The sequence below is a fragment of the Salvelinus alpinus genome, chromosome 27 (assembly GCF_045679555.1).
Source record: "Salvelinus alpinus chromosome 27, SLU_Salpinus.1, whole genome shotgun sequence".
Classification (NCBI taxonomy): domain Eukaryota; kingdom Metazoa; phylum Chordata; class Actinopteri; order Salmoniformes; family Salmonidae; genus Salvelinus; species Salvelinus alpinus.
Genome location: NC_092112.1, coordinates 24985035 through 24996091, shown reverse-complemented (window position 1 = coordinate 24996091; position 11057 = coordinate 24985035). Strand labels below are relative to the sequence as shown.

General features: G+C 41.0%; 1 protein-coding gene across 2 annotated transcripts; it reads right to left on the bottom strand.

The window, feature by feature from the left end:
• Positions 1–79: 79 nt before the first annotated feature.
• On the bottom strand, positions 80–11039 carry LOC139556232 (protein-L-isoaspartate(D-aspartate) O-methyltransferase). 2 transcript variants are annotated; one of them, XM_071369890.1, is made up of 8 exons: positions 10681–11039; positions 7487–7591; positions 7349–7380; positions 7088–7192; positions 6812–6932; positions 5773–5858; positions 2897–3066; positions 80–1562 (listed from the first exon to the last, which is right to left on the bottom strand). In XM_071369890.1, the coding sequence occupies exons 1-8, from the start codon at positions 10733–10735 to the stop codon at positions 1550–1552; spliced, it is 687 nt and encodes a 228-aa protein (XP_071225991.1). In that variant the 5' UTR covers positions 10736–11039; the 3' UTR covers positions 80–1549. The 2 variants fall into 2 exon arrangements, with proteins under 2 accessions (XP_071225991.1, XP_071225992.1); XM_071369891.1 differs by having other exon boundaries at positions 2841–3066; positions 10681–10834.
• Positions 11040–11057: the final 18 nt, after the last annotated feature.

Here is an 11057-nt window from a genome sequence, read left to right as displayed (position 1 = left end):
TGGCTAGGAAATGGCAGTATAGAAGCCATCTTCAACAACATAGACAGCTTGTAGCAATAAACACACCATAGCACAAAAACATAAGCATCTTTTTATTTTCATTTTTGCCATTCCAGAAATTGTGAAAGCCATAGCTCATTCAATCGCTTTGCATTAAAATGTATTTTGGCAAAGCACCGGCTACCTTGTTTCACACTCACACATATATATAATATATATATATGTATGTATGGCTCTGCTTTGTTTAGTGTCGGTAATCAGTAAAGCTTGCACACAGTCTTGTCATGGACACCAGAGGCAGCACACGATAAATCATGGGGGAAAGGACAACCCTGAACGTGTGCACGTGTATATACACACTCACTCCCATATGTATTTGGACAGTGAAACTAACATTTTAAATGTGGCTCTGTACTTCAGCATTTTGGATTTGAGATCAAATGTTTCATATGAGGCAACATTATAGAATGTCACTTTATTTTAGGGTGTTTTCATATTTGTTTTACTAGTTTAGAAAGGAAAGCACTATGTATCTTGTCCCCCATTTGAAGAAGTCATAAGTATTTGGACAAATGGACTTATAGTGTATTAAAATAGTCAAAAGTTGAGTATTATTCCTAACGCTTGACTACATCAAGCTTGTGACAACAAACCTGTGATGCATTTGCAGGTTGTTTTGGTTATGTTTTGCCCAATAGAAACTGAATGAAGAATGTAATTTTCTTTCGAAGTGAGTAATGAAGATGTTTCTGAACCCTTCTAAATTAATCCTGATAATGCCATGATTAAGAAAAATCATGAATGAATCATGAATAATGAGTGAGAAGGTTACAAAGGCTGCAACAAAACATGCTAATCTCTCACCATTACCAATAAGAGGTTATAAGTTAGGGGGGGGGGTCTTTGTACCTGTAACCTTCTCACTCATCACTATTCAAGATCACCCATAACATCCACATGAATGTAGAATTGTTCAGAAACATCTTATATTCTTACAATAAAAGTGACTCATAAATAACCCAATACATCATTGCCCATTCACTTCCTATTAGGCGACGACGCTGATATATGTTAGCAGAGCAGCAGTACAGATATCTAGTCAGATCTTCAGATGCACTCAAAAGTAAGTGGCTGAATAATCTCTTCAACTCAGGCTTTCCTCATCAGAACAGTTTGGCAACCTCTTTACACTCAGCTTTGTTTGGAGCTGAAATGCATTATTGTAGAAATGGTTGATTGCAAATCAAGATGTAACCACAAAAACTCAATCTTGCAGCAAATCAAAAGGAAAATTCACAACCAAAAGAATGCAGGCCAATATATATATACTTTTTGAAACAACCCCCGACACATTCTTCTGTTCAATCTCCAGCAGTCGTTATTCCGACCTCAGGGGTTATTCCTCAGCATGATACTCTAGGTAGAGTTAAAGGAGAAAAAACTAAATCACCATGGTTTGTTTTCAAAGAAATCCAATGGCTGTTGTTGAAACCCAAAGTAGTCTCCTCCAGGTTCACATTGATATGTGGAATATGGACAGTCTGTCGCCTCAAAGTTCATCCCTGTGAGAAAGAGGCAAAACATTAAGAGATGGACATAGAGGAAATACACTATGTCAAATCATATCCACCTCCTCTTGTCATGCAACTGTAGGTTAGACACTCCCATGCACAAACTGTTATAGAATGCCCCACACCAATGTGCAAAATCCAAATGTCCCTATGGTTATTTGATTTCTCCATCTCTTCAGACTTAACCAATGAAGAAGTAGTATATTATGCAGTAGGGGAGAGTGGGGTAAGTTGAACCATTTTTTACATTCAGCATCACTCTGTCAAGGGGAATTTAGTATTCTTTCTAACAAAGATATATATCTACATATTTCAGGATGGGGTTTCACTGGAAATAATCAGCATTTATGTAAACAAAAGTTCTGAAAACATTGCTTGTTCTTTTGGCACAACTTACCACGGGTATGGGGTTAATTCTGTACTGAATAAAATATTACTACCTTTTAAAAAACCTGTCTTTATTTCCCAAACACAATTCAACACAATTGCTTTTTTGTCTTTTAATAATTTTAAGCATATTAACACAGGCTTATATCCTAGTGATAATGCCTTGCATTACACCTGGGAAGAAAACACTTCAATTTGCTCAACTTTCCCCCAAGGAAAACATTTTGACTATATTAGCCCACACAGCTCCAAGGATGCACTTTCATGCTAGGTTTAGGACCTCGTATTGTAGCTTATATAGACCCCACCCCATCTGATGTATAGAACAATTTAAAAGTATCTACAAGCACCTCATGACACCTCTAACACAAAGGCATATACTTTTTTTTGGACCTAACTTGCTTACCACATTTTCCATGTGGTTTCTTCCTTCACAGACTCCATGAAATTATGACCTGTCCTAAATATTTGGTCAAATTATACATTTTGTGTATGGTTTCCTAGAAAACAAGGGTGACTCAACTTACCCCACTCTTCCCTATAATGAGGCTAAATGTCACTTCCCCTCAAGAACAAGGATGATACAATTGACATGCTCTCAAGCAAGAAGTATCACAGCCAAATACCAACCATATCAAATAGTATTTACATGAGATTTCAACTCCGAGAAACCAATGTTATAATTCCAAAGTATCCACACATGGTTTGTTTCACACCACACGTGATTAGCTGAACAGCTTTAATAGCATACTGGTTTATTGGATTAAAACAAAACAAAAATGTGCAGCCAGTTGCCATAGTATGGAAGAATCAAATAATGATGACAAGCAGGAAACTCAGCCCCTTGGGATCCATGATCTACTCCAGGCCACACCATTTCACCTTTGCCCACTGTATGAAGGAGAGAGGGGGGAGAGAGAGTAGGAAGTCACTTCCACCTGGACCACTGCTTTTCTTTGTCTGTTAAAGGCACGTAAATCACCCCCATCAGGGGCTTCATCTTGGTGCTGCCGTCCTCCAGCTTGTCGTACTGCTCCAGCATCTGGTTCCCTCCAGCCGGCCCCACGGGCAGAATCAGCCTGCCGCCTGGCTTCAGCTGGTCCAGGAGCTGGGAGAGGAGATTTAAGGAGACTCACTGGGTCAGAATTAGATACCCTCCAAGGCAATACATTTACAAATTTCCCACCCCATCAGACTAGCCTTCTCAGACAAGCTGTTCACATTAAAGGGCAGCTGAAATTACTGATTTAGCCCCGATTTCAACCCTGACTGACAACTTCCAACTTCAACTGTAAATCTCATTAACATACACCTTAGCCAAATACATTGAAATGCAGTTTCACAATTCCGGACATTTAATCCTAGTAAAAATTCCCTGTCTTAGGTCAGTTAGGATCACCACTGTATTTTAAGAATGTGAAATGTCAGAATATTAGTTGAGTGATTTATTTCAGCTTTTATTTCTTTCGTCACATTCCCAGTGGGTCAGAAGTTTACATACTCAATTAGTATTTGGTAGCATTGCCTTTAAATTGTTTAACTTGCGTCAAACGTTTCAGGTAGACTTCCACAAGCTTCCCACAATAAGTTGGGTGAATGTTGGCCCATTCCTCCTGACAGAGCTGGTGTAACTGAGTCAGGTTTGTAGGCCTCCTTGCTCACAGATGCTTTTTCAGTTCTGCCCACAAATGTTCTATAGGATTGAGGTCGGGGCTTTGTGATGGCCAGTCAAATACCTTGACTTTGTTGTCCTTAGGCCATTTTGCCACAACTTTGGAAGTATGCTTGGGGTCATTGTCCATTTGGAAGCCCCTTTTGCGACCAAGCTTTAACTTCCTGACTGATGTCTTGAGATGTTGCTTCAATATATCCACATAATTTTTCTCTCTCATGATGCCATCTATTTTGTGAAGTGCACCAGTCCCTCCTGCAGCAAAGCAACCCCACAACATGATGCTGCCACCCCCGTGCTTCACGGTTAGGATGGTGTTCTTCGGCTTGCAAGCCTCCCCCCTTTTCCTTCAAACATAACATGGTTATTATTGCCAAACAGTTCTATTTTCGTTTCATCAGACCAGAGGACATTTCTCCAAAAAGTACAATCTTTGTCCCCCTGTGCAGTTGCAAACCGTAGTCTGGCTTTTTTATTGTGGTTTTGGAGCAGTGGCTTCTTCCTTGCTGAGCAGCCTTTCAGGTTATGTCAATATAGGACTTGTTTTACTGTGAATATAGATACTTTTGTACCCATTTCCTCCAGCATCATCACAGGGACCTTTGCTGTTGTTCTGGGATTGATTTGCAATTCTCGCACCAAAGTACATTAATCTCTAGGAGACAGAATGCGTCTCCTTCCTGAGCGGTATGACGCCTGCGTGGTCCCATGGTGTTTAAACTTGCGTACTATTCTTTGTACAGATGAACGTGGTACCTTCAGGCGTTTGGAAATTGCTCCCAAGGATGAACCAGACTTGTGGAGGTCTACAATTTTTTTTTTCCTGAGGTCTTGCCTGATTTCTTTTGATTTTCCCATGATGTCAAGCAAAGAGGCAATGAGTTTGAGGGTAGGCCTTGAAATACATCCACAGGTACACCTCCAAATGACTCAAATGATGTCAATTAGCATATCAGAAGCTTCTAAAGCCATGACATCATTTTCTGGGATTTTCCAAGCTGTTTAAAGGCACAGTCAACTTAGTGTATGTAAACTTCTGACCCACTGGAATTGTGACAGTGAATTATAAGTTAAATTATTTGTCTATAAACAATTGTTGGAAAAATTACTTGTCATGCACAAAGTAGATGTCCTAACCGACTGGCGCGACAATTTTTCACCCTAATCATCTCGCAAATCTCAGTTTTAGACGAGACTGACTTTGACAAAAATTATCCTACCGTAAAACGGCAATTAATAGGCCGAGCGTTTAATTGCTTAAATCACTGAACAGAAAGGCTTCTATTTCCTTAATGTCCAGAGATTTTGCTCATTTGCATAGTTAATTGTTTCCTTCCAGCATTTGAATCCATTTCCTGCACTAATGTGTTATCATTTACGTTTCTTTTGGGTTAGTATGCCTCCATAAAATTGAATTTTCAGTAGTTCTTATTTTCACCACTAGAGGGTGATCTGCCAATTTCTAGGGTTCTGTACTCCCGAAGTTGTTGACTGTTTTTGTGCGTGCCAGTTAGATAGCAGTTCTCAGCCAATGGAAAGCAGTTTCTTACTGGCGATAAAAACGGATGATAGCCATAATTTTTTATATAATGCAACAAATCAAACATTAAACCTCAAACAATTCATGGTAATCTTGTAAACAATTGATTTAGACCAGGCGTTGATTTGAGAGGCATTTATTTTCTTTAATGTGTTCCGTTGCCCGGCTATTAAAAAGGGACAGGCAGCTATTTGAGACTGCATTTGATTGAAGTTTTACGGTATTTACATATTGTAATAAATTTTGACAGTAGAATTTTCCCCCCGACTCATATCGATACCACCGTTTTCAAACAGAAGTTGATTTTCCATTCAGTCGCTCTTTAACATGCAATGTCTAGCCTGAGTAGCTACAGCTGAATAGACCAGGGGACTGTTTGACAAAATAGCACAGTATAGAGCACACCAACATTCCCTGAGACCGACCAAAGCCCACAATCACAAATTGACACGTTTCATCTAACAGAGTTATTAGTCAGTGCTGTTGTTGATCTCTACTCTGAACACAGCATTCCTAAGGATGATGGTGGATTTAGGTGATGTGGCTCCTATTAGCCGGGACCCCTTTGATGCCTTGTGTTTTTCTGTGGTTTGGGAACTTACTGCTTGTGGCACGTTGGGTGCTGCCGCGCCCACGTGGATGGCATCATAAGGCGCCTCCTCTGGATGGCCCATCCGCCCGTCTCCCACTGGAACACAACAAACAGTCAGCAGCTGTCACTCACATGCTGCCAGCCGCCCCGCAGTGCCAGCATTATACCCGCCAAGCAGGCCGCACACTGAGAAGCAGAGTGCCAGGGCACACAGCAGAGCTGTGAGATGACGGCTCGACCTCGTCTCTGGCCTATGAAGCTAATGCTGGTTGACTGCAGGGCACGCTCTTTGACTGCAGGACACGCTGGTTGACTGCAGGGCACGCTCTTTGACTGCAGGACACGCTGGTTGACTGCAGGGCAGTCGAAAGCAGACACTCAATAATTCAGCAGAGTGCTGCACCCACGTCAACTAAGCTGCTTTGTGTTGCTCTCCCAAGGAGTGACCAATATTCATTAGACTCCTTTGAAACAATCCTTATTTGACAGTCAGTGCATCGCCAACCCTGTTTTAAGCTTATACAGTGTCTAGTGGAAGTCTACATTTTAAAGTAGATTTAAGTCAGAGGTTTGAATAATGCTGTCCATCAATGATTCCCAACCAAATTTACTGATGTTTTTGACAAAAACAATGGATATATATGTTGCCCTAAGAGTTGTGCCAGGTTGGTAAAATCTTATTCAAAATTATTCACAGCTGTAATGGCTGCCAATGGTGCTTCTACCAAGTGTTAACTGTAGGGTGTGGAAACATATGCAATCAATACATCTTCATTTAGTATTAACTTGGAACCTTTTTCACTTTGAAAAAATGTGGAGTAGGTTGTGTAGATCGGAAGGACAAATATCAAATAAAATGTATTCTAAAAAGGGATTCTAAGGTAGCAAAATGTGAAGACTATACAAAGGGGTGTGTAGACTTTCACTAGTGATTATTTTATATTTAACTGACACACACATTTGTACAATAGATTTTAATAACCCAGCAATACAAGTCACCAAAATGGAGAGAAAAATTCCCATCTTGCTTTGTTGCTTTTGGGACTTACCTATTAGTTTGACTCGACCAGATGTTATCAAGCTGGGGTCATCTTTCTTTACATTGTTAATAGAATCATCTACCAGTTCCTTGATGTGGTCAATTCCTATCACCTTGCCTTTGGGACCTACCTGTTAAATACAATAAATTAGGAAGGTCTGTGCCATCGAACATTACACAGAACCCAAAATATCACCAAAACCTGAAATGGACAATTTAACAACTCTCCCACCAGAATACATTACCTAATATGTTATGTGTTTACCCATCATCATGTGTAGCTCACCATTCGTGCAAAGCATGCAGATAGGATTCCACTGCCAGACCCAACATCCAGAGCTTTGGCCCCATCATACAGCTGATCGTGCAGTAGCTCCAAAGCATAGGCGTGCTGGGGGAGAGATCAACATACAACTGCATCACCACCTGTCAACACTGTACATGTAAACATCTGGGTTTTGCTCAAGTTGGTATAAATTATAAGAGCAAGGCGATCAATGTTTGATACACAACAATTTAAACAAATAAAAGTAAAAGCTTGGCCTACCATGTGTGGCGCACTGATGGTTGCTTGATAGCCTTTGGGTGCAAAGTGAGGGATAGTTAGTTTCTAACAGTCATCAATGGCTGGGTTATTGAATTTGCACTACACTACTTTATTGTACTACAAGAAATAAGCACACACCTATTGACTGTGGGGAGTCCATGTAGGGGTTGCTTCTGGAGAAATGGCCTCGGTCTGTGGCCAACATGACTTCATAGACCTTGTCTGACTTGATGATCCCATTTTCTGAGGACACAGGAAAACAATGTGATTCTCCACAGTGGCCAATGGAGAGTCACAGACTCACAAACACTGCAGTGTCTTCAGAGTAGACTAATCCCCCCACAGGAGGCTCCACTGACAACTGATGCCAACAGTAGGAAGTGCCCACGACAGCCGGTACTGCTGCTCTCATTAATACTCCCCCAGACCCCGGGCCCCAACCTTACCACTATGTTGCTCAGTGGTCACAAGGATACATTACACCTGCATTCCCAACAGTTTTAGATGAACAAGTAAAAATTCTGTCCCCTTGACTTTTTGCACATTTTGTTATGTTACAACCTTATTCTAAAATGGATTACATTCATTCTCCCCCTCATCAATCTACACACATAATGACAAAGCAAAAACTGGTTTGTAGAAATGTTTGCAAATGTGTAAAAAATAAAAATATAAAAACAGAAATAGCTTATTTACATAACTATTGAGACCCTTTGCTATGAAACTCAAAATTGAGCTCAGGTGCATCCTGTTTCCATTGATCATCCTTGAGATGTTTCTACAACTTAATTGGAGTCCACCTGTGGTAAATTCAATTGATTGGACATGATTTGGAAATGCACACAACTGTCTATATAAAAAGGTCCCACAGTTGACACATGTCAGACAAAAACCAAGCCTTGAGGTCAAAGGAATTGTCCGTAGGATTGTGTTAAGGCACAGATCTTAATGCCAAGTGTCATATCTGGAGGAAATCTGGCACCATCCCGATGGTGAAGCATGGTGGTGTCAAAATCATGTTGAGATGTTTTTCAACGGCAGGGACTGGGACACTAGTCAGGATCGAGGGAAAGATGAACGGAGCAAAGTACAGAGCAATCCTTGATGAAAACCTGTTTCAGAGCGCTCAGGACCGCAGACTGGGGCGAAGGCTCACCTTCCAACAGGACAACGACCCTAAGCACATAGCCAAGACAGCGCAGGAGTGAATTCGGGACAAGTCTCCGAATGTCCTTGAGTGGCCCAGCCAGAGCCCAGACTTGAACCCCGATCAAACATCTTTGGAGAGACATGAAAATAGCGTTGTGCGGCGACGCTCTCCATCCAGCCTGACCGAGCCTGAGAGGATCTGCAGAGAAAAATGGGAGAAACTCCCCAAATACAGGTGTTCCATATACAGTCATACCCAAGAAGACTTGAGGCTGTAATGACTGCCAAAGGTGTTACAACAAAGTACTGAGAAAAGGGTCTGGAATAATTATGAAATGTGATCAGTTTTATAAATTTACAAAGATGTCTAAACCTGTTGTTTTACTTTGTCATTATGGGGTATTGTGTGTAGATTGAGAGGAAAAAACAATCATTTTTAGAATAAGTCTGTAATGTAACAAAATGTGGAAAAAGTGAAGGGGTCTGAATACTTTCCGAATGCACTGTATATGCACACAATAGGCTAGTAGGTTAATGTTGTTGTTTTTTTATTCACTTGAAAGACCAACTCTTACAAAAACTTAATGTTCTGAACCCACTGTGTGTGATAATTGTTTAGCTCAGAGAAACCCTGGAGGATACAATGAACACTAAAGTCAGGAATTAGCATGCATCGTGAGTTTGACCCGTTTAAATCCGGCTTAGGCTAACTTAAAGGTTTGCAGCTGGTGAGTAGGCCTAAATGGGTCAGCATGCACATGACAACAGGGGAGGATGGGTGTTGCTAAAAATTTACCCAGAACTCAACTTTTGGGAATAAAATATTCCACCACTTAAGTATCCCTGGATGCAGTGTTGTGCATGTTATGTTCTCAACATGAAATATGTCCCCTTTTATGTCTATACAATATCACAAATGTAAACAAGGAACAATAAGGTGCATGTTCACCCAAAGGGATTTTGGCCAAACGCTCAGACCCGCCCTAGTACCAAAGTGTCTGCTGCAGTGCTTTGCTGGACACTGACCGTGTAAATACAGCCAACTAGATCTGCTTGCCAAATCATGTTGGACACTGATATAGGCAAGCCAACCAGCTGCTCTCTGCACCAAGTCTTCAGGAGATCCTTCTCGTTTTTTAACAAAAAGATCTTCCTAGTAAATGGGTGAATTTGAGCAATATGTTCTTATCTGTTAGATTTCAATCTAAATCAGCTAATCCACTTCCTTACTGTATGGCACACACACAAGAAAACAGACAGACATTCGAAAAACAAATCTTAGCTGGTTCACAGCAAGACTAACTACCACAGTGGTGTCAGGTGTGACTACAAATTGAATGAAATATTGCACATCTACCTAGGAGTGCGGAGTTTGTGACCAGTAGTAGTAGTCTGTTATAATAACAACAGGGTGTGATCATGCCTCTCTCCCAAGAAATGGCATATCCTACAGTACAGAAGCTACGGTTAGTACAGCGGATCAACATGTAACGCATGGATGCCCCGCACACAGGTTAGCTTGTTCGCTAACTACTACACTGCTGTCCATCTTCGCTGCTGTTGTAAAAACAGACATCTATTCAGTCGAACTTCCCATGTATGTAGTTAGTAGGCTAGCTCACTAATAAACGGTTTCGGTATTCACATTTCTCCACATATGCCATACATATCCCATGAACTGGCTAGCTAGGAAATTAGCTATGTTTATTTTTTGGTTCCGCAACACTGCTGTTGTAGGTAACTAGCGTTAGCTACTACCAAGCCAACAAAAGAGGTTGGGGAAACCCCTTATGTACATTATTGCATTGTGGGCATAGCACAATATGACGCACATAAAATATCGGAGGCTCTATAAATACGACTGCCTTGAATTAAATGAAGCCACTAGCTACTGTTAACACGCAATTACTAACTAGTAAACTGTGCTAACATGTGCAGATATACTAACACCCGCCTGATATTACTGTAGCGTGACTAGAGGAACACATTGGCTGTGGTAACTAATGGAAACAGTGTGCTGTCCCAACGGCTAGTTAACGCGGTAAAAACTTTAGTAGCCTCCCATTTCTAGCCTAGCCCGACCGTTGCCACCTTGCTTTGGAGAAAGCAGCAATTCTTCTTTCCCCATTAGATCTCTAAACCAAAATGCTTAATTATCCACTTTATATAATGAGTAAACTTACTGCGAAGGTTGTTTACAAGCTCTGCGTGGCTGGCTCCTCCTGATTTCCAGGCCATTATTACACACACTCTGCGAAGCAGGTAGAGAGCCTATGTCAGTGCCGCGACTGCGCCAACTCCTTTGCCTATGAACCTGACAACCTCCAAAAAAGATGGAGGGGATACGTCACGCGAAATAATTCGCAGTTTGCAGCTTTTTCAACACGGTTACTCCCTGAATAAATTGTGTTGACATATTAGTTAAATAATACGATATTTAATATTTTATTTGTTTTTTTGACCACTCAGATATGATTGCCCGAGCATGTAGCTATCTTCCACGTTCACCCACTAGAGGGGCGCGAGACCTTAACTCTTTAATGAATTGGTGACGTGTTTA

What these genes read in the sequence shown, in the direction of transcription:
- LOC139556232 (XM_071369890.1), bottom strand. Translation starts at nt 10,735, where the DNA reads ATGGCCTGGAAATCAGGAGGAGCCAGCCACGCAGAGCTTGTAAACAAC. An exon ending in CCATCAGTGCGCCACACATG is followed by an intron (nt 7,193 to 7,348) that starts GTAGGCCAAGCT and finishes TCTCTCCCCCAG; the next exon opens with CACGCCTATGCTTTGGAGCT. An exon ending in CTGCATGCTTTGCACGAATG is followed by an intron (nt 6,933 to 7,087) that starts GTGAGCTACACA and finishes TGTATTTAACAG; the next exon opens with GTAGGTCCCAAAGGCAAGGT.